The 23,290-nt window shown below is 48.7% G+C and overlaps 1 protein-coding gene across 4 annotated transcripts in view; it reads right to left on the reverse strand.

The window, feature by feature from the left end:
* LPCAT4 (lysophosphatidylcholine acyltransferase 4) overlaps positions 1-23,290 on the reverse strand; it is a 2,084,283-nt gene that overhangs the window by 1,047,967 nt on the left and 1,013,026 nt on the right. For all 4 annotated transcript variants that reach the window (XM_069633760.1, XM_069633761.1, XM_069633763.1 and 1 more), the window contains exon 9: positions 19,295-19,377. In XM_069633760.1, the coding sequence (XP_069489861.1) occupies positions 19,295-19,377 (83 nt within the window). The remainder of the gene's footprint in view (positions 1-19,294; positions 19,378-23,290) is intronic.

Below are 23,290 nucleotides of genomic sequence, written 5' to 3' on the forward strand. Positions count from 1 at the left end.
TGAAAGCCGCATCAGATCTGGAGCCGGCATCCAAACAGTAATGCTTGCAGAAAGCCGAGGGAGTGGCCAATGTGGCCGCCCTGCTTATGACCTGCCAAGGGACATGGCGCTGGAAAACGATGGCCGTTGCCTTGGCCCTGACTGCATGGGCATGCATGTTTGCAGGAAGATGCTTGTGCTGCCCTTCATATGCTTCCTTGATGGCCAAGACCATCCAGCAAGATATGGAGGCCTTGGAGGCCCGATAGCCTGGTCTTGCACCTCCAAAAGTGACAAATAGGGCATCTGACTTGCGGAAGCCCTTGGTCCTGTCAAGGTAGAATTTCAGGGCACGCCCGACATCTAGGCAGTGCAGAAATCTGTGCGTCTCGTCCTTAGGATCGGCAAAAAACGTTGGAAGCACTATTTCCTCATTTAAATGGAAAGCAGACGGCACCTTAGGCAGAAATGCTGGGGGTGTCCACAGGACTACTTTGTCCCTGTGAAAGGTATTCTATGGTTCCGAGGCGACCAGTGCCTGGATTTCGCTTACTCTGCGCGCCGAGGTTAGGCCGACGAGTAAGGCGGTCTTAATGGTGACCAGACTGATGTCCGCAGACACCATCGGTTCAAATGGTTTGTGCGCGAAGGCGCCCAAGGCTATGTTCAGGTCCCATATGGGGTGTGGCCTCTTGATTGGCAGGTAGAGCCTTGCGAGTACCGTCAAATGTTTCCTGACAATCGGATTGGAGGAGAAGACCCCCCCCCCCCCCTCCGAATAACTGTATGCCCCGATGGCTGCGAGGTAAGTGCGGCATGTGTCCACCTGCACGCCTGAGTGGGCTAGGTGCGCTGAGAAGGAGAGTACATCATCCAAAGTAAACATGCCAGGGGGGGGGGTCGATGTCCTTGGAGTCTACCCAGTGGCAGTACCTGGTCCATTTACTTTTATACTGGGCCCCGGTAGCCTTGCTCCTTGCGCCCTATATGATCTCCAGATTAGCCTGGGAGAGGCGGAGGTGCTTTAGCGTTATCTGCTCAGGAACCACACTAAGGGCCGGCTTTTGTGGAGCAGGGTGGATGACCCTGCTCTCCTGCTGTGCCAGAGGATGTGCTGGTCCCGTCGGGAGGTGAATCAGAGACATCTCCGAGAGCAGAGCAGCTTCGAGAACCATTGCCTTGCTGGCCACCAAGGAGCTAGCTGTTCTGCTGTTCCACTGAATCTGAAATGCTTTGCACAGGGAGCCAGGGCCCTGTCCCAGCCAGGATGCGAACTGAGGGCACTTCCTGTTGTGCCAGGTGGCAAAGAGAGCAACCTGGGGGAAACCCCATCTGCTGAAGATCTCCTGAGTAACGAGGTTGTTTAGCTGCTACTCGTAGTTGTCTGCTCCCAACCTGCTGAGCCTGTCCGCCTCCAGGTTGGATTCCCCCAGAAGGTGGACTGCCGTCAGGTAGATGTCATTTTCTAGGGCCCACTCCCACATGCTGATTGCTAGTTTTTACAGTGGAGGGGATCTGGTGCCTCCCCTGCTTGTTGGCATAATACATGCTGGTCGAGTTGTCCGTCTGGATGAGGACAACCTTGCTCCTGATAAGCGGGAGGAATGCCCTGAGCGCTAGCCAGATGGCGTTCAGCTCCAACCAATTGATGTGATATTCCTGTAGTGTCGGGCCCAGGTGCCGTGGACCGAGAGATTGTTCAGGGTGGCTCCCCATCTTTTGAGAGTCCGTGGTGATGGTGACCTGCGGAGTGGGAGGCCGGAAGGGCTTGCTCGTCCGTAGGTTGCAGTCCCTGGACCACCATGTGAGGTCCGGGCGAAGAGACGGAGGAAGGATGATCATCTCGGATTGAGAGCCCCGCTCCTGGTTCCATGATGTCGCGAAGTGCAGTTGTATCCTCCTCATCCAGAGTCTCGTGTGAGGGACGGCTAATAGCTGCCAGGAGACCCAGGAGGTGCTGGTACCACCAGGCCGAGGTCACATCTCTGCCGAGGAAGTGGCTTATGATGGCTGTGATCTTGTCCTCCGAAAGAAAAACCCTCTCAGAGCACATGTCCCAAATGAGTCCCAAGAATGTCAGTCTGCGTGGGTTGCAGTTGCGACTTCTTGAGATTGAGCAAAAAGCCCAGATTGTGCAGTGTGTTCATAAGAGCCCGGAAAGGGTGGGGGACTGCTTCTGGCGATGTACCCCTGACAAGCCAGTCGTTCGAGGTATGGGTAGATTTGAAGGCCCTGCGCCCTGAGGTAGGCAGCCACAGTATTTATGAGTCTGGTAAAGACTCTGGGAGCTGAGTTGAGGCCAAAAGGAAGGACCTTGTATTGGAAATGGTAGCCCATGATCCTGAACCCTAGGAAAGAACGATGGGGCTGCCATATCGGGACGTGCAGGTATGCACCCTTCAGATCCAGAGAGCACATCCAGTCTCCCCTGCACAATTTCTCCGCTATAAAAGCTGGCGTACCCATCTTGAATTTTTGTAGAGTTAAGGAGAGGTTGAGGGTGGAAAGGTCCAGCACAACTCTCAGGCCCGCCTGGTTCTTTTTCTGAATGGCAAAAATCCTGGAGTAAAAGCCCAAGCCTCGCTGGGAGGCTGGGCCTTCCTCCACGGCCTGGCTCTCTACGAGCGATCGGATCTCCGCCAGAAGAGTTGCTGTCCCAACTTGAGGGAGTGGAGGGGAGGAGGGAGGAGAGGCTGGGGTAGGTAAGCGGTACCCCGTGGACACTACGAAGAGGATCCGCAAAATTCTGGTGCAGGAAATGTGCATGGAGAGCAAGCCTGACCCCCCCACTGGAGACACATGGACCTGGAGGGGCGTGTCATGCCTTCTTTCCCTCAGAGGCTGTTGCGGAGGAGGGGGGACTGGAAAAAGCCCTTACTCTCCCCCCCCCCCTTTTTGTTGCTTGCGCCGATGTGGAGCCGGCAAGCGATCCGGCTGCCTGGACTTCCGTTCATGGAGCCCTCCGTATGTACGCCCCTTGTCGGAGCGCTGCTGTGACTGGGTGTACGATTTGGGCATGGTCTTTGTCAGGTCGGCTAAAGACTTGGTTGGCCATTTGTAAGCTGTTTGTTTTTCTTTTTGTCCAGCACCTTGTCCGTGGTGGAGTGGAAGAGGTCCCGCCTCTCGAACGGCAGGTCCAATATGCGTTCCTGGACTTCCGGGTTGAATTTAGTCGCACGGCGCCAGGCTGTTCTTCTCATGTCTGTGGTGATGCAGATGGCCCGGCCAGAGGCGTCAATGTGGACCACAGTGGACTTCATGATGTCCTGCGCCACCAACTTGGCCTCAGCCAGTCCCGCCTTGAAACATGATTGGCTCTGGGAGGAAATCAGCAATTTCCCGCTACCACCTCTGTTTAGCGGCCGCCAGCATGGCATAGGCCTGACAAAGATGCAAGGACGCGTTGGAATACAGCTTCTTCCCTTACGCCTCCAAGATCTTCTCCCACTTGCCTAGCAGAGCCGCAGAGGAGGCGGCTGAGGACGACTGAGGCTTGGCGTATAGTGATGCTGCAACAATCACTGAGGAGTGCGGCTGAGGGTGGGCCGATAGCAAGAGTGTATCCCCCTCCATCTGCCTGTACTTGGCGTCCAGGCGTCGATTGACTGGCTGGACAGAGTGGGGCTTGAGCCAACCCTTCTTGGCCAGGGTGACTACATCGGTCTGCAGTGGAATACCAGTTTTAGCCGATAGGCGTCGCGTGCAGACCTCCATGAGGACCCCCTCCGCTGGTTGCTCGACCGCGCCCTGCAATACGTTCATGTAAGGCCTTGGCTGACTAGGGCGTGTGGGGTCCCCCTCCTCATCCATGTCCACCCAAGGGTCTCGAGGATCCTGCACCGGTGGAGGAGTAGTGGGAGCCAGAGGCTGGGGTACTGGGACCGGAGGCTGTGGCGGAGGCTGGTACGGAACCGCCTGAGGAATCGGTTGGGGGGCCGGAGCAGGTGGCAAAGGCTGCACCTGGACCAGGGGTGCCGGCGGAGGAGCCTGAGGTGCTGAAAGCATTGGAGGGAGCAACTCCCTGATGGCATCCCCGAGGATCGCACCCATCCGGGGGGACTGGAGTCGCAGGAACTTCTCAAAGAACCTGTCCTCACAGGCTGGAGGAGTTATAGGGGATATAGAAAGAGTAGCGGTTGGCTGCTGGAGGTGCTGCATACCCTGCCCATATGGACGTAGCAGGAACCTGCCCTCCGCAAATGAAGGATAGGCTGTAGGCCATGTACCTGGATGACCAATCACACCTTGACACTCGTTCTTTGCCAAATTCCCGATCCTGGTGCGGCGGACGGGTGATGTCTGGCACGGCAGCCATCTTGTTGAGCTGCCCTCCACGTGCCTGCGTTGTGTTGCTTGGCTCGCTGGGCCAAGCCTTCTCCAGGTCTCTTGAGTGTGGATCATGAGACCTGCCCTGCTCCTCAGGCCGAGGCCTGGTAGGCGGAACACCCTCAGCCAGGGGGCCGGTAGAGCCGCATTTAGGCACCCCCTCAGACATATTGCCAGTACAAGAGCTTAGCCCCTCGGGTGAAGACCCAGTACAAGAACCTTCCGGTCCCTCAACACTCACCGGGAGTATCAGAGGATCCCTCGACCCGTAGGCCGGTAGCTGGGGAGGCCTCGGTGCACAAGCTGGTAATAGAACCTAGACGGTCCCTTCCGCAACAGGCTAGCCTGTTCTTCAGAGACCTAGATGACAGGGTGTTGCATGCAGTACAAGCTTGCCAACCGTGGTCTGGGCCAAGGCAACGAGGCAGAGGGCATGGAGGTCTGAAGTTGGGAAGAGCATGTTGCAGGATGGACACCTGCTGAGCCCTGTGGAAGTCGACATGCGCCAGGGAGGAGCGTGACGCCCGAGGAGAGAGTAACAAAGAAGTATCCGTGCGTGGAATTACATGGCTGAAGCCAAAACCAGGAGGACTGGTGAATTCGGCCCATTCCAGTCGACGTGGAAAAAGGGATTGAGGTGTGGCGCCGGTGGGCAGAGTCAGGGTAGCACATGCTGCCAGGGCCACACCCCTGTGCTCCTCTAAATTTAAAGGGGAAGAAGGTTTTTCTGGTGAAAAAGGTTCCATCTCCCGTCCCTTTGAAGGAACGCCCATGCAGTATGAAGGAAAGGGGACGGGACGTAAGAGTACAAAAGGACTTACCCCTCCAAGATGATGTACAGGGGTAAGAACGTTGAGGCTGTCTGACTGCAGCACAGAGACTTTTCTGCCGCTTTAGGTCTCCAGACTTTCATCAGCCTTGCAGCCAAACAGTCGAGAGCCGTCAAAAGGCCTATTGAGAAGCGTAGATTGCACGTCCGGTGCAAACCCCGACTTTCTCAACCACACATACCTGCATAGCATGGTACTAGTCGTCATGGATCTGCAAAAGATATCCTGCAGTATCCAGACCTGACTGAAGACACTCAAACATTGCCTCCTTACCATACTTAAAGATAGACGGAAAGCTGTCGCTTTCTTCCCCTTTAGGAATGTGGTCAACCGCCGTTGCCACGCAATCCCACAGGGTGAACGTAAACTTTGACAAGGCACAAGTGGCATTTGCGGACTTCATAGCCATACTACCAGCAGTAAAGGTTTTCCATGCCCAAGCTTCCACCCGTTTGTCATCCCTGTCCGGAGGAATAGTAGGGTATGCAGATTGTTTAGTGGATGTGGCCGCCTGGACCACTAAACTTTCTGGCGTTGGAGGTTTAGTCAAATATTCAGTGTCACTACTGGATGGCCTGTACTTCCTAGAGAAGTTTTTGTTGACTGCAGAATCAGTTTCTGGAGACTCCCAATTGGAAGTAACCCTTTTTTGGAGAGCAACATGGAATGGTAAAATTGGATCTCTGTGGACCTTGGTCCAGTATGTCAGTCAAATCATCCTGCTCAAATGGAGGAGCAGGCTTACTCCACCCTAAAAATGACACTACATTACTCATCAGTTGCCTATATGAGGCATCAGCATGGTCAGAGGGATCTGGCTTGCCAAATTCTAATTTTGGTGATGTATCTACACCACTGGCTGTTTGATGATTTTCATACAAATCTTTAAACCTGGACTCCTCTGAAATTAACGCATCTGGTACATTTGCAGTACCATATTGCAAGCCAAACGGTGGACTATCATCATCAGAAGGCTCATGGTCTTCATATATTGATGTTAAGAGCTCAAAGAAATCCCTTTTTTGCAAAGACTTGCAAACCTTTTCCTGTGTCGTTGGATGCTTCAACAGCTTCGACAATGTCGTTTTGGACTGTATTGTCGGTGACTTCGACACAGGCGTCAACGGCTCTGATGCCAATGGCATCAATAGAATGGATCCAGTTATATTTGAGGTAGTTGACTTTTTTCTTTGAAGTGGCCTGGATTCTCGACTTCTCGAAGTCCTTGACGGTTTCTCCTCGGTTCGAGGCTTTGATGGCTCTCGATTAAAATCAGACTTGCGTCCGGGTCCCGAGGGTTCACAGGATTTAGTCTTCGACTTCCCTTTGTATTCTTTATGCAGAGCGATAGGGGCATGATCCTCCTCCTCTTTCAAGGGGATCGGGCCGCCTTCTCGAACATTTTTATAATTTCTCTCTGAAATGCATCCCACTTGGCCAGGGAGTCAGATTTGGTCGGGCATGTAATCCTCTCAGGGGAGGAATCAATTGTGGTCGAAGGAGATCTGTGATGTTGTTTCTTTGCCTTCTTGGACAAAGAAGAAGAGTGACATGATTGACTCCTTCATCAAGATGTTTTCTTAGATCTCTTCTGTCGAGGAGACTGTCAACAAGTCAGATTGTCTTTCCTTTGAAATATTCAAAGGGAACTTTGAACAAATCCTAACTACCTCCAATTTACCTTTAGGCTCCCTTAGAGCTTTGTCGATCATTGCCTGATAGGAATTACATTTCGTTGTGCGATGTTCTGTGCTGAGACACCACAGGCATGGGTCATTGGGAGTCAGTGATCGACATTTTTGCCCCACAATCCTGATTTTTTTTAAAACCTGTTTTAGGCGTCAATGGAGCCGACAATGAAGACATTTTGGATGTAAATTTGTTGAACCGGAGTTCGATGAAGAACTGAAGCGCGGTGTAATTCTTTGAAGTGAAAGCTGCATTGGAAAAACAGAACTGAAGCCAAAGGGTGCTGCATATGCTACATATACTGGTGATGACGTTGACAGTTCAACGGAGGCCCTCGCGGGTCATTGAGTCGATGGGACAAGTGCACAGCGCCCTCTGTCGAGGGAAAACAAATTTCCAAAGCAGCTTAAGCCGGAAAGGAATATCAAAGATGAGGAACACGTGGGAGGACAATCCATTTGAATGGTTTATTTTATAAGCCAAAAGCAAAATAAATAATAAAAGAAAATTAACTGCATCATTTTATTAATGAATAATGAATAAAAATTTTAAAAAAGCCAGGGCTTCTACACCTTTGCCAGATGGCAATTCCTCAAAGCGAGTGAAATAGTTTCCATCTAGTCTTGGCCAAAATGCAAGTTTGGCAACCAGTCATACGGCAGAATTTTAAAAGTCTTGCAACAATGTGACCTGGTTTTACGGAAGACAAGTTAAACTGAGTGACAATATTCGGGGTAACAGGGTTCGAAATGGAGGAGAGCTGGGAGCGATTTAGCTCCTGCTTGCAGCCTAGAAGAGCTTGGTTAGCTTGACACCAGCAGCAGCCAGGAGCTACTTTTGGCTCCCCAAGCCAAGAAATTCCAAACCTGTGTGACATTATATTTGTGCATTCGGAATGATCTACAGATGAGCATTATAAAACATCTCTATATGAGATTTAAAGCATAACGGGTCATATTGGCCAAAATGTTAAGTTTGTAACTTATGTGGTAGTTACATTTGCAGAATGCTATGTACTAGCTCTGTGTTCCCAATTGGCAGCTCTTGCTTATCCTATAAACACTTGTGTACAGGCACGTCATAAATGACTCACATCCAATCCTAATTTCTATCCCTGGGGTAATCATTGATGAGACTACCAGCCAATGGCTTTCTTATTCATGGACATGCCCTCATTTGGCAACTACATGATTTTACTAGACTATCACTCTGCTTGGGTAAAGCAAGTACCTCATCTTTTTATTTTATTGTTTGAAGCGCAGATCTAGTTGCGCCAAATTAGAATTTGTACTGTTTTATTTCATCAAGGTGCCCTTTAAGTGATGACACGTGTTTCGGCTCGGCTGAGCCTTTCTCAAATCTGGGCTAATAATCTGAATCACGACTGAGTATTAAACTATAAAGTGTCAATTATTCCACTTAATTCACAAAATAGTATGAACCCAATGTCAAAAATGCCCCAATTAATAACAAATGAAAGCAATTAGAAACCAGAAACAATATTTGTTAAATGTTATTAACCAGCATAACACATGATTAAAAGACGGAATAGGGGTTGGCATTGGGGAGGAATGTATAGGGTGTGAGAAAACATTCAAAACAAATAAGGCGAGAGAAGGGAGAAACAATTTAACAACAGGAAAATAAGCTCATTCCTCTTTTTAGGATCGTGGGATATTAGTTGGCTAATCCTTAAAGCATTACCAAATTATCCACGCAAGTGTCCAACCTCTTGGATTAGAGCATGGAACTAGCACGTAGCGTTGCCATAGCGATGTGTCAACAATCACTAAGGCGTTAGGCTCTCATTTACAGGATAACGTAATTATTGCTTGCAGTGATTCTACATACACTGTAAAGCTTGCATAGGTAAAATACAGCAACAATTACTTAGTAGTTTGTAACGACAACATCAGCAGGACATCAAACCCAAACTGACTCGACGTACAACAACGCAATGCCTATGCTGTGTTGCCCGGTTAACCGCCCAACAATTGTTCCAAAATGGTGTCGGCTGCTTTTCCATTCCGAACGCAGCCGACGCGAGCGATCAGTACGCAACCAGGTAAGCGTGAATTTCGAGCATTACTTGTACAATCCAGACATGATCGGGCACATCATTAAGCCATAAACCTAGACCAATATGAATCTGCAAACAAATATATCTAGATATATAGCAGAATTAACGTGTATTTTTAAACATACTAGTGCTGGCCCCGTTTTGGGATGCACATACACACAGAATCTTAATGAGCTCTTATGTAACTCCCATGCGCAAAATGATATGGAAGTTTCCCAAATTAGATACACCTTCAAAGATTCTAACAGCAGTCACCTTAATTAGGGAATGCAGCAAGCTCAGAGTGTGGTGAACTATAGATGCAATAAGATCTTAGTGAGTAATGAAAACTCCCTGCTAATATGTCATTAATAGGAAAGAATCATGGGATCAATCCCAGGTATTAAGAACACGATATAAAGGAAAGAAAAAATGTAACTCCAAATTGGTAAGTTACAAGGCTTTCTGAATGGAATAATTTACCTCTTGTAACGTAGTAATACTAACGAAATTTTTCTTTTTGCTTATTTTCCTGTTGTTCAATTGTCTCTCCCTCATCTCTTCCCTCCCCTTATTCTTTTTTTAAAACTATTTTTTATTAGTTTTACAACATATAAACTCGCCCCCCCCCCATCTTCCCATCCCCCCCACCTCCCAGCCCAGAGGCAGATTCTGCATTGTTCTTGATCCATTACTTTCATGGATTGATCATCAGGGTTCACTGTAGGTCCAGTAGTCCTAGGCGCTGGGGACACCACCCAATACGAAAGTAGTCTCTGAGGAGGGCCAGAGTTTCTCCCCAATTCCTTGCGAAGGTCGGGAGCATATCATGTGTAGCATACGTTGCCCACTCTAGAGCCAGAATCTCCCAAATTGTCCGTAACCAGTCTTGTGCCATAGGTACCGCTGTACTTTTCCACCTTTGCGTTATTACTGTCATAGCTGCGAGCGTGAGAACCACTCTTGCTTTTTCCCAGGTTCTGGGTTTCCCCCTCCCCGACGTCTCCCCTAATTCCAACAATGATTTATTCCGGTGGTCTATTCCCCCCCCCCCCGATCCATAGGCCTGTTCCTGCGCTTTTTGCACCTCTTGCCAAAAGGGTTCTATTTTGGGGCATCTCCACCAGATGTGCTCTGCCGTGCCTGCCATCCCACACCCCCTCCAGCAGGCTCCCGAGGTCTCTGGATATTTCTTGTGGAGGTGGGTCGGTGTGTAATGACAGCCATATAGTATCTTATACCACCCCTCTTGTATTTGAGAAGCCCTCGCTAATTTGGGGATCTTTCGCCATAGCCTCTCCCATTCCTCTCTCTTGATCTCCCTTCCCAGGACCCGTTCCCCAAGGCCATTGTGTCTTGGTAGTGCGCTGTCCAAAATTCTCTAGAGGTTCGATATAAACCCCTTCAACCCATCATTGGACGAGAGAAACTTTTCGAATTGTGTCATATTCCTGGTCGCTGCCCGTTTATTTCCGGGGTTCAGGACCCAATGCCGTATCTGTGCGTACCTAAGCCTCTCCCCCTCCTTCACCCTGAATTCCCTCTTACAATCCTTGAATGAGAGAACCTCCCCGTCCCGAAACATGTCCCCATCGTTTTACATCCCCCTTCCTGCCAACACTTGAATGCCCCTTGTTCTAACCCGGGTGTAAAATCCCCATTATTAAAAATAGGTGTGAAGGGGGAAGGGAAGGTTGTGATTCCTTTGTTTCTCGCTAGCTTATCCCAATTCTCTGCCGCTAGTCTAGATATGGTGCTCTCGTAGAGATGCTCGAGCCTGTGTTGCTTTGGAAGCCACAGAAATTCTGCTAAGTTGTAGTGAACGACTGCTCTGTCCATTTTCACCCATTGTTTGCTGTGTGTAGTTACCCCTTCCTGGAGCCATTCTCTGATCACCCGTAACTGCGAGGCCTCGAAGTAGAGACCTCCCTCCCGTCGAGGCACCATCAATAGCTGTCTACCAATTCTCGCCTTTTTCCCTTCCCACAGATACTCATTAATTATCCCCAACTCCCTAAAGAAACTAGTTGGTATCGCCTGGGGGATTGCTTGAAAAAAATACAAGCGAGAGAACATTACCATTTTGACTGACGCTACTCGGCCCATCCACGAGACCCGGAGGTTCCCCCACTTGTGGAAGTCGCGCTTAATAACTTTCAGCAGTGGGGGGTAGTTGGCAGAGTACCAACCATCAAGATTAGCTGTCATTTTTACCCCTAAGTATCTAATCCCCCCCCGGGGCTCCACACAAAGGGGGTGGCTGTTCTCAGCAAGTCACTATTCTCTGCTTTCAAGGTCAAATTCAGAAGTTCCGATTTGCCCACGTTGATCTTCAGGCCAGAGACCTTCCCAAATTCCTCTAGCAGGGCTCTACTGGCCTGGATGGACTCTATCGGTTTGTCAGGGTGAGCAACATATCATCTGCAAATGCAGCCACCTTCTGAGCAGTCCCCCCGAATGGGATGCCTTGTATCGCTGCCGTTTCCCTTATCGCTTGCAGAAGTGGTTCCAAATAGATTGGGTATAACATTGGGGACAGAGGGCAGCCCTGTTTTGTGCCCCTACTCATCTGAAAGGGTCTAGACATCATCCCATTCACCGCTATCCTCGTGGATGGCGTTTGGTAGTTGGAATGCACCATTTTCAAGAACACCCCCCCCCCCCAGGCCCATCTTCTGTATGACCGTGAACAGGAAGGACCACTCCACGCGGTCGAACGCTTTCTCTGCGTCTAATGCCAATAGGATTGCAGGAGTGTCCATTCGCTGGACTTTTTTCACTATGTAGGCCACTCTCCTGATGTTATCCGCTGTCTGCCGACCTTTTATAAATCCCCCCTGATCCGGGTGGATCAGCTCCGGGAGAAGGGGCTCCAGCCTATTTGCCAGGATCTTCTTATAGATCTTGGTATCAATATTTATGCGTGCAATGGGTCTGTATGATGTCCTTTCCTCGGGGTCCTTATTACATTTGAGAATGAATGTTAATTCAGCTTCTTCCATAGACGGGGTTATTCTCCCCGTTAGCCTGATGGCATTAAACAAGGTGGTCAAGTGTGGGACCAGCTCTGCTGCAAACATTTTATAAAAGGCTGCGGTATAACCATCCGGGCCTGGGACCTTGTTTGGTGGTAGGTTGTGAATCACCCCTCGTACTTCTTCTGCAGTAATCTCCCTGCCGAGGGACTCTAGTGACCCGCCCCCGACTTTACCCAACTGGACCTTATCCAGAAACTCTGCCTGCAAGTGAAACTGGGGGCTCTGTGATGTACATAAGGACTCAAAATTCTGCCAACATTTCCTATATTGCTCCCGCTCCTTTGAGCCGCTCCTCTGTGCCTTTCTTAAGAGCCGTGATCGTGTTCCTAGCCTTCGTCCCTCTCAGGAGGCCTGCCAGGAGTGCATCAGCCTTGTTGGCTTTTGCATAATATTTATGACGAACCTTAAGGAGCGCCCCTTCAGCTTTTTTTGTCCGGAGGATCTCCAGCTGCCCCAGTGCCCTCCTGTACTCCCTCATGGAGGTCCTGGTCGGGGTAGCACCCGCCCTCTGCCTTGCTGTTTCCTGTTCCGCCTCTACCTGCTCTTCCAGTACCTTCAGCTGTTTTTCCCTTTGAGTCCTTGCTGCTATCAGCTCAACCCCTAAGTGTGGCCTTAAAGGCATCCCACCTTATCTCTTCACTCGTGTCCCCCCTCGTATTCCGTGCAAAGTACCACCTGATTTTCTCTTCAATTTCTTCCCTGATTACAGGATCTCTAAGAAGGGGTCTCGGGTATTTCCATCCCCACACCCCTCTTTCCCTGCGCCCCAGGTCCATGAGCATGGATACCACCTTATGATCGGCAATGCCAATGGGGCCGGTCGTCACCTCCCCAATCCGGCCCAACAGTCCCGTTGATACCCAGATATAGGCTATTCTAGACTGCAATCCATGAACCCCTGATAGAACGTTGTCGCCCTCTTTCCCCTTTTTCAGTTCCTGCCATACATCCTGAAGCCCTACACTCCCTATCCTCTCTAGGTTCTACTGACATCACTGCACCCCCTCCTCTCCCCGAGCCCCCGGACCTATCCTGCACCCTATCCTAAGCTATGTTGAGGTCCCCCAGTAACACTATTTGCCCCCATGCCTTCTCTTCCAGGACTCCCAGGACCTGCCTCAAAAATTGCTCCTGGCATGCATTTGGAGCGTACACTACCGCCAAAGTATATTTGTTGTCTTGATATGTCCCTTTGACTACAATGTATCTTCCTTCCTTCCTCATCTCTTATAGTTTCAGCGACCCTAAAGTCAACCGAATTTCTAATGGCTAGGGCTACTCCCCCAGACCTGCTCCCTCCGGAGACATGCAATATCTGATTGAACCCTCCCAGTTTCAGGCACCCCTGGTCTTTTAGCCTAAGGTGTGTTTCCTGCAGCCCCAGGAAATCTGGGCCCTCTTTCCTCGTAAATTGTTCCAATTTCTTCCTTTTGAGGGGGTGGGGGAGTTAAGCCTCCTGACGTTGTGTTAACCACTTGAATGGGTATCAGTAAGCGTCGGCTCCCAGCTTGTTATGGCTCTCAGTCCCTCTCTGATGCAAATGCTCCCATGCACCCTCCACCCGCTCTCGCCCTCTTGTACTCTCCTTTTGTCCCCTAATAGACCCCCGATCTCTGTCATTGACCTGCATGTCCTATGCGTGATCTGCCTCCTCTTCCTCCCCGGTTCCCCTCCTCACCTATCTCGGGCTCCCTCGCCCTTATCGATTCCCAAATGGTTGCTCTCCCCCCCCGTGCTCTCTTACCACCTTTAGAGGCCAACCACCCCCAAGATGCTGATGCCGTTTGACTCCTCCCGATCTGCCGGGTCTGGTGCTCCAGCTGGTGGCCTGCTCCTTTTTTTTGCGGGAGTTTGGTCAATCTTGGCCCCCTCCTCCTTTTCTCTCCCACCGTTGCCCATTCCCACAGCCTCGGCCTTGGCCTATTGTCTGTGGCTTTCCCATTTTCCCCCCGTCACACCTTCGTCCATGTCCAACTGTAGGATGGTTGCTCCTTGTATTAAAATGATGCGCCTCTGGGTCCCCTCCCAATCGAACACCAGACCAAATGGGAAGGTCCATTTGTAGCGGATTCCTTTCTCATTGAAAACATTTAGTACTGGGCCCATCAGCCTCCTCTTAACTAACGTGCTACTTGCCAGGTCTTGTAATAACGCTATTCGGTGATCTTTGTACATGATTGGTTGCTGTTTCCTTGCCGCCAGGAGGACCGCCTCTTTCTGCGCGTATCTGGTGAACGCAGCCAGTACGTCCCTTGGTCTTGCAGCCAGTCCCTTCACGATTCTCCCCACCCTATGGATGTGGTCCAGTTCCACCCTTTCAGGCACTGATTCTCCCAGGATTTCCGTGAATATTGACTGAACCACCTCTTTTAGGTCCTTGTCTGCGACCATTTCCGGCAGCATTTCTACCCTAATATTGATCCTTCGGGACCTGTTTTCCATATACTCTACCTGGAGTTTGAGGTTCTGTGTTGCCGTGTCGAGTCTTTCGATAGCTTCGCTGTTCACCGTTGTTTCTTTGTCCATTTCCTGTATTCCTCTTTCCAGCAGGTCCGTCCTCTTCCCCCAGTTGCCTCAGATCCTGCCCGATTTCCCCCAGAGCCGAATTAAGATCTGATCTCATCAGCTGAAATTGCTCTTGGAATGTTTTGGATAGATTGTTTTGCAAGGCCAACATTTCACCCCAAAAGTCTTGCTTTGACTTTGAGGCATGCGCGTCCCCCTCTCCCGATGTTGCTCCTCCGTTTGCGCCCTCGGGCGCGGCCTTGGCCGCATCCCTGCTGTCCTGTGAGGGCCAGATGTTGGGAAGTGTTCCTGGGGTGTCCTGTCATGATCTCTGCTTCCAAAAGATCAGGACTTGCCCGACTCCCTTGGAAGCAGACCCATAACCCCGGTTCCGAGTGCCAGCCAGTCCCAATTGGGACCTTTTGGACCCTGTCCTGGCGCCAGTGGCACCAGGCTCATAAAGATGCCCAGTCCCAGCGCTGGAAGCGCCGGGCTCATAATGCTTGGGTGGACTTACCTGCAGCAGACCATGCTGCTTACTTACCTGCCAGTTGAACCCCTGATCCTCTTCTGTTTGGGACTACCTTTCCTGTTGGGTGAGGCAGGAGCCACTCCCTAGGTTCAGAACACTGGAACTCTTCTGGAAAGCAGGAACTCTTTTCTTACCTAGGCGTGGCTGTGGAAGGAGACACCTAAGCACTACAGGAGGCTATTTAAACCACACCCGATGGATGAATCTTGCTTTGTGTTATTCTGCATTTTCTGCAGCAGAACGCACATCGTGTCTTCTGCTTCTGATCCTGGGCCTAAGGGAACAAAGGCTTACCATCCTGGAATCCAGTCTTCAGCAGCACCTGTAAAGACAAAGAAAGAACAGGTTAGCACTACGGCCTTCAGTGGCAGCGCATCTCTTACCTGGTCCATCGGCTGTCACCAACGCTTCGCGCTGCATTCTGGCATCTGAAAGACAAAGGCTTACCTACTCTTCGCATGCTCCGGAGGTCTTCGCACTGCATTCCGGCATCTGAAAGACAAAAGCTTACCAGCTCTTCGCACGCTCCGGAGGCCTTCGGCGCTGCATCCCGCATCTGAAAGACAAAAGAAGGTGCGTTTAAAGACATTGGGCAACTTTATTACTCACGTGCCATTACTCCTTCCCACGCCGAATCCAGTGGGTATTCCAGCACCCTTCAGCTTCTCTAAAGCTCCGAACTTGTACCTGCAAGATAAAAGGGACAGTTAGTGCGCATCGTGAAGCAGGCTACAAGCGCTTACTTACGTGCTTCCAGGCGCTTCTATTTCTCACGCGGGTTCGATCCTCAACTCTCATCAGCCCGCCATCCGCCATCGCCGGAACCCTGCAAAACAAGAGATATCATTACAAAAGACTTTTAAGACATTTGAAGTGCCCAGAACTTACCGTTCGTGCAGTTAACGACGGACAGCAGTCCTCTGAGGTCAAGAGGCCTGCACCCTTATCCAGTGAAGAAACTGGTTACGGCACCCTGCCCCGAGGCAGATGGAGAGCTCGGCGTTCACTTACCTAAGGTGAGGGCGTTAACCTTTGGGGTTCTACAGGAGAAGAGAAAGGGAAGAGGAGAGAGGCACCCAATAACCCCAGTTCATTAATCCCATATTTTCTATCTGCAGACATCTTACTCTTCGAGTCAGACATACAGTGCACAGAGGCCCAGCCCAAAGAGCCAACCGTGTGTTACACATCACCTTTGAAGATACGGCATTCACCCAGTCAAGACCGGCGCCTCTGCGGTAATCAGGTGAGCGTTACATGTCCCCCGAGTTTTGTGGGACCTTTCCGTCCTTTCCCTTTTGTTTCGCAGACATCGTTGCAGATATTGGTTCTGCTGGGCCTTTGCTCCCCATGTGATCCTCTGGGATGAATGTTACGTGGCTTATGCTCTCCTTGCCAGGCCCTCCAGGATCAACCAGTCAGTTGTGCCCTGGCAAGGGGGCCCGCAGATTGCTGCCACCCACTGCTGTTGCCCAGCCTAAGCTGCCCCCTCGGGTCCTCCTCTGTCGCCCCCGCTCTCGTGCCAAGGTCCTGGCGGGGCTATGGGCTGAGCAGGAGTCCGCTGGATACGCCTTTTAGGGGTGCCTCGGATCTTCCCTATGTTACACTTTCCTCCAATGTCCCTGGTGGGTTAGTGGGGACCTAACACTGCTCCCCCATCAATGCAGTTAATCACCTTTGGGAGCCTCCCTTCAGCCTGCCTGCCAGGATGTGTATGGGGCGGTGGCTTGGCTGGTCCCTCGTTGGCTCTTCTCCTGCCCAGCTGTGTCTCTGTGGCACCGTAGCAATGGAGGTGCTCTAATCCCCAGATGGCCTCGCAGGAGCCCCGCACTCACCGCCTTTTTGCCGCAATCAGCGTTGATGCTCCTCTACCCTTTGGGGCTGCCAGACCTCACTCCAGCCCTTCCACAGGCAGTTTTGCTGCACGTCTTCTGGGGCCGTGTCTCCAGTCCTCACTGCTGGGTGGGGCCCCCTCGGCAGTCCGCACCACCCGCACTTCACGGAGGGGGCCGCGCGGCTCTCCCCGCTGTGCCTCACGAGCCGGGCACTGACGTTCCCGGCCCCGCTCTTCGCATCAGGGAGCACGTCTCCTGCCGATTCCCGCTACAACAGCGGGTATGGGCAGCGGCGCTCCTCTATGCCGGGTCTGTCCGCCGCTCTATTTGCGGCCGGATGGCCTGTTCCTGGTCCGGCGCCCAAAGGCCTGTTGCCGATCCGGTTTCTACGCTGGTTAGGTGGCTCCCCTTCAGTCTTCCCTCCGGTGTGTGCTGGCAGGGTTTTCCTCGCCCTCCGCTTCTCGCTCCGGGCTGTTTAGGGGCACCACATCTTTTTCGCCCCCACCTGCTCCCAGTCTGCTGCAGTCGTGGGGGCCCTACACACACTCGTTTCGGGGTTCTGGCGGGGTGGTGGGAACGCCGTCACCAACTTGAGTTCGTGAGGAGGCTGACGGCACGTCTACACAGTGCCGGCGGCCATTTTGGAATCCCCCTTATTTGTTTTGAATATGTTTTTCTCACACCCTATACATTCCTCCCCAACGCCAATCCCTATTCTCTGTCTTTTAATCATATGTTATGCTGGTTAATAACATTTAACAAATATTGTTTCTGGTTTCCAATTGCTTTCATTTGTTATCAATTGGGGCATTTTTGACATTGGGTTCATACTATTTTGTGGATTAACTGGAATAATTGACACTTTATAGTTTAATACTGTCGTGATTCAGATTATTATCCCAGATTTCAGAAAGGCTCAGTCGAGCCGAAACACGTGTCATCACTTAAAGGTCACCTTGATGAAATAAAACAGTACAAATTCTAATTTTGCGCAGAGTCCTGGAATTCTCTTTTTTTTTTTTACGAATGAATTAACGGTTTTGGCTTACTGTCACTCCAGTGAAATGAGACAATACGCCACATCTTGAAGTATTTTCCATCTATTATAAAGTTTTCCTCCTCTTTTTGGAACACTGTAGCTATTTAGCTCAATTGGTACAATAAGAGTCGCCGAGTAGACCAGCTGTACTATAAAGCCACTTTTCTATCTTTTCATAGTAGCACAGTACTGTGAGTTGCGATCTGTGAATCAGTATGTGTGTCCATTGGGATTTTGGTCAGGTGTTGTTGAAAAAGCCATGCTTTGAAAGATTTGTAAAATCAGAGAATCGTGGGTGCATTCGGAGCCAATACCGGGATTGAGTTCCGGAGTGTGGGTGTTTAACAAGAAAATAATGGTTTGCGGCCCATTTCTTTATGGGCGATTTGTGATTCGACCCGGTTGGTCAATTTGCTGCGTGAGGAGGGTCGGCCACCAAATATGAGGAGCTTAGGCGCCAGGTTCTCTTCATGACTGCTTTGTAGATGATACAGGCAGTCTTGAACAGTACCCTGGCCTACAGAAGAAGACAATGTAGTTTGCATAGGATCAGGGGGATTTGGTCTAACAATAGTCCACAATTTCCGTCTTGTGTAGTGGGGTGATGAGGTTTTCTAAGAAGGAAGGAAAACAAAGTGGTTCTTAGCACAGAGAATGTGCAGCCTTGGATCAAAATTTGAGGTTTTGACAAATTTAATTTTATGAAGCTTTTACCCTATTAGTTCTGTATTTTGAAGGCGCATCTAGTTTATTAATGTACTACTGATTTTAATTGCTTGTCTCGCAAGACTTTCCTGCATACATAAGCATTACCTTCTTCAACTCATCTAGCTAGCTGGATTGTAGGGTGCGAAATTGCTGGGAGATATTCATCTTTTGCTTATAGCATAGCAGAGCCTAGTTGGCATGGCAACAACAGCTACCAGGAGCTAGATTTGGCTTCCCACGCCAACTGGCACCATACAACCATACCTCTGAAATTATTTTTAGGAATATAAAAAAAGGAGCATTAGGACACATCTAGAAGACATTTCAAGAACTATGGGCCATATATGATATATATATGATATGGCATTTGTAACGCGCCTATACACAGGTGTTTCAAGGCGCGAAACTGATAGATAAAAAGTTACACTTTGCATCTCGTAAGGGAGTTACATTTATGTCACGCTATATAATAGCTTCAGGATCCCCCAGAGGTAGCTCCTGCTAACTAGGTGATGTGAGATACCCAGGAGCTGCTTTTAGCTCCAGCTAATCAAATCCTTATTCCGATCCCTCGGATGGACACAGAAAAACAAATGTGCTGAAGTAACCAGCCACTTTTCTTGTCTGGTTGCCGATGTATGCAGGCAGCATGGCTGCAGTACACAAGTTGACAACACTGCCCCCTCTTCTTCAGGAGAACATCCTACCTGCTGTTGAGAGGAAGGGGCGCACATACAGTGGAGAGGGCACTCACTTGGCCATTAGCATCTGGATGTTGCTTGCATACAGCATTGGGTCCTTCTGCTCTTCTGGAGTTGGCTGGTAAACAGGCAGAAACTGGTGTAAAGAAAAAACAATTATTTCAGAGGAGTCAAACTATAACATTGGGAAGTCTTGTTTGGCAGAGATTGAGGGCGTAGAATGTTGTTCAACAATTGGCAGCCATTCTTAAAGTGACATGAGTGGTTGAGGTGAAGAGCAAAGGCATCAAGAGCAGCCCCAAAAATGAGAAGCCTACTGTCACATGTGCTACTGAGCAGGCAACATATAGCACCTGATAAATATGAGCACGGTATGCATGTACTTCACTGCATCCTTAATGGTAACAACGAGATACGCAGGGACTTTCTATGGACAAAACCATGCTAGCTTCCTTTTTATTTTACCTGATGTATGTGAAATATTCTCTCTCTTTTGCATTATGTATACACTACCATCCGAAAGATTGCCTAATACATTCAAAATATATAAAAAACGAAATAAGTATTTTAAGACAGAAGAACACACTGGAGAAAATGTATCTCGATAAATTACACAGAGCAAAAACGTACGCAATTTGGAAAATAGTTGAGTTATGGGAGTTTAAAAACTTGCACGTACGTTATGATAGATTCATCTACATTTACTGTACTATAACACACTTGTAAATGACTTCCTTAAGAATTAAAGAATGTTGCATTCACAAGATATACGGAGCCAATTTACTTGAACATGACGAAGCACGTATTCCCATCATTCAAAACAGTATGGGTGACGGAGTCCAGGACATGACCCTGTCAAGGGTGGAAGGGGGTGGATGGGGAGCTCCAATCTCTGAACCCCCCCCCTTTTGTGCCATGCATGTGGCAAATGGTGCCACCATCTGTCATAAAATGCCTTCCAGCACTTTTTATAGCAAGTGTTTTCTTTAATTCTTTTAGAACCACGACTCCCAGAATTCCACTGGGAGCAGCCAAGAAAACCCACACTGGACGCACCGAACAGGAAATCCAAAACGCAGCAACTCAAATGGATTTTAAATCAGTATCATGTACACACTGCCCACACATTTTCTGAAAAGCTTACAACTCACTGCAGCAACCTGGAAACTGCTTCCAAGACCAACTAATGCTAAATTACCATGCTAAGGAAAACACAGAACCACCATCTCAGTTGGTGAGCGAGTGCAAGTATATATACATCACGTAGTGTAAGCCCCACCTACCTGTCAAACACTGCTAATCTTTTGGTGCCTTCTTCTTTTGCCACCCTTTCCCCTACTTAAACAGTCTTTCAGCATCTTCTTTTGCAGTTGGTGAGCTTGTGCAATTGAATCTAGGTCACGTGACCTATGCCTCACCCACCAGCTTAGCCCACCCTCCTCCTTTCTTAACTGTTTGCAACAGGTGGGGACCGGGAGACCCTCTACCGGGATGAAAATGTCTATACATAAAAAACTCCTATGGGCGACACCTCAAATTTAAAACAATTCCAACGTCTAGATTTATCCTTCAGTCCTGCATCCTTTCACACTACTCACCACGTCTTGTCTTGGAGAAAAAGAAATATGTTCAGTGCTTTTAAGATTGGTTTTAACTATATCAAAAAATTGTTACAAAATGATTGTCTCACTAGGTCACAGAACATCTCATGTCCACTCCAGTTGGATACATTTTACAAAAATGTACGTGTTGATGGTTAGTAAGAAAGTGACTGATATATGCAAATAAACTTAGAAATGCTTCTATATGCAAAACACTTTTCTATGAAAAAGCCAGGTATCTGGACTAATAGCCTGATTTAAGCTCTTCCTGCTGCCATTTTAAATTGTTAGATTACACTTTGGTGACTTCCTATGGCCAAATGTAACTAGCAACCCTGTGACATGATTTCAATATCACAAGCTTCGTCTCAGACCTTCATTCATGGCCTCAATGCACTGTATCTAATAAAAAACAGATCAATGTCGACAGATGTGTATTTCCGCCTCTAATGAGGTAGTTTTGACTCCCCCACCCCACAATTTGATTAGCCCTTCATCAGGACAAACAACAAAAGGCTCCCCATGGTGAAACTGCACGTTATTGCAAGGATGGATCCTTATGCTCACAATCCTTTCCTGCAAGAAAACCAACTCCCATCAGTTTCACCACCCAGTGACTAAAGAGATTCTGTTTATATTCAAACTATAGGAACTAACTTACTTGGGACTCTGAATTGTAATCCCTTTCAAGGCCTGTATATGCTGTTTCAGTCTGTACTGTTCATCTCGTTCAGAGTTCCTTATTATGGAACTAATCTAGGAAAAAATATAACAATGGGTATACATGTCACCTTAATTGATTTTAATCACAGGGGACCTAGGTATAAGTTGCTTTACCTCGCCCATCTGGCAGACAGCCCAGACACACAAACTCTTCTGAGATATTCTCAAACCAGTCGTGCCTTACTCCGTTGTATCTATAAGAATAGACATACAGAAACAAACACTTAAAGGCTGCTGGAGTTAGTGGTATGTTCTCACCAACAATTTCTGTCTTTCTCGTGATTATATTTTTATTTTAAAATTTTTAAAATTTGTCCTGCGTTGCACCTGTCCCTGACTGGCTAAATTTCGAGATATCCCTGAAGTCCAAAGACCTAGACCTTAAAAAGTCAACCTAAACATTTGAGTTGAGAGACCTGTCAATAAAAGCCCTCTCAAATGACTAATCCTAGAGGAAACTGTCCACCAAAACACATATGGTATCCCGGACATGCTCTATAATTGTTTAGTTTGACCGTATGTCATGAGGAATATATGTTTTTAGGAACCATTGAAGCTGAACTTATGGTTTTTTGTACTAAATTTTGGCACTGAGAATGTAAAGTGAAACAGGGTTATATTTTGTTTGATTCTTGTTGCACACCGTATATATGTGTCACTGTGAACTTGTCGTTATTACACCACACACTTGTAACAAAAAAAAATATTTTTGCAATATACTTGGTTGTATATGGTCATTTGTCTCCAGTTTGGTACATTCAGAGCCTGAATTAATAGAGGCGTGGTACAAACTGCAGAAGCAGACATAGACCTTGACCAACGCAGAGAAACGCTGCGAGTTCCTCAGTAGTCCCCTTGTCAAATACTTAGTGAAGATTCAAACAGGGACAAGGTAGGAACAAGTTTATGCTCCCACTAATGTTAGGAGGGACTTTAACAACCTGTACAATGGGAAACGTGACAACTTTTTCTTTGTTGGCATATGCACCTGTCCCTGTTGTCAAATACAGTCTAATCCATTATTAATAAATGCAAGGAAAAGTCACTGGTGTTCTTATATTCACATGTACCTACCTGGTCTTTACTGCCTGCCTGCTCCCGCTGTTCTGGGTATGAAGTTGTCCAAGTTTCTCCACTTCAGCTGCCGGCATAAATTCCAGCTAGCCTTTTTAGCTGTGTTTGATGAAAAATGGTAGTATGCAAAATGAGGCTGCGGTGTGTCCACTCCTGCAACTATCTTTTCCTGTTAACGTTCTTAGACTGACGACGTATCATTTTTCTAATGGGCTTACCTGATCATTTGAATTATTCGGCCTCACTGGCAAACCCGCTATCCCTCAGTGTGGAATTGCAGCGTAATCTGTCTGCCTCCCTTCCGGCGAATTGTGAAATAAGTTTCTATGGTCTACGTTGCACGCATGATGCTCGCGGGTTGTCAAGGTAACCACTTCTAACACCAGTGTCAATTGCTCTACACCCGCTCTCAAAAGAGCCATTGTGCATATGTGAATGGCGTGTGACTCTGCTTTTGCAATTGCACCGCCTGTGCAACAGAAACTAATAAAAATCAGTATATATCTGGGACAATTCTGTAAGTGATTCTTGTGTATTCGTTGCCTAGGTGACTGCTATAGTCTGGAATACCAGCTGCCCTAAGGAGAGTCAATAAAGAGGTTCACTCCTTGAGGTGGCTACAGATTACCTGGGTGACCGTTCTCCAGCTTG

Source organism: Ambystoma mexicanum, chromosome 13 (genome assembly GCF_040938575.1).
Source record: "Ambystoma mexicanum isolate Mex_15411 chromosome 13, UKY_AmexF1_1, whole genome shotgun sequence".
Lineage (NCBI taxonomy): Eukaryota > Metazoa > Chordata > Amphibia > Caudata > Ambystomatidae > Ambystoma > Ambystoma mexicanum.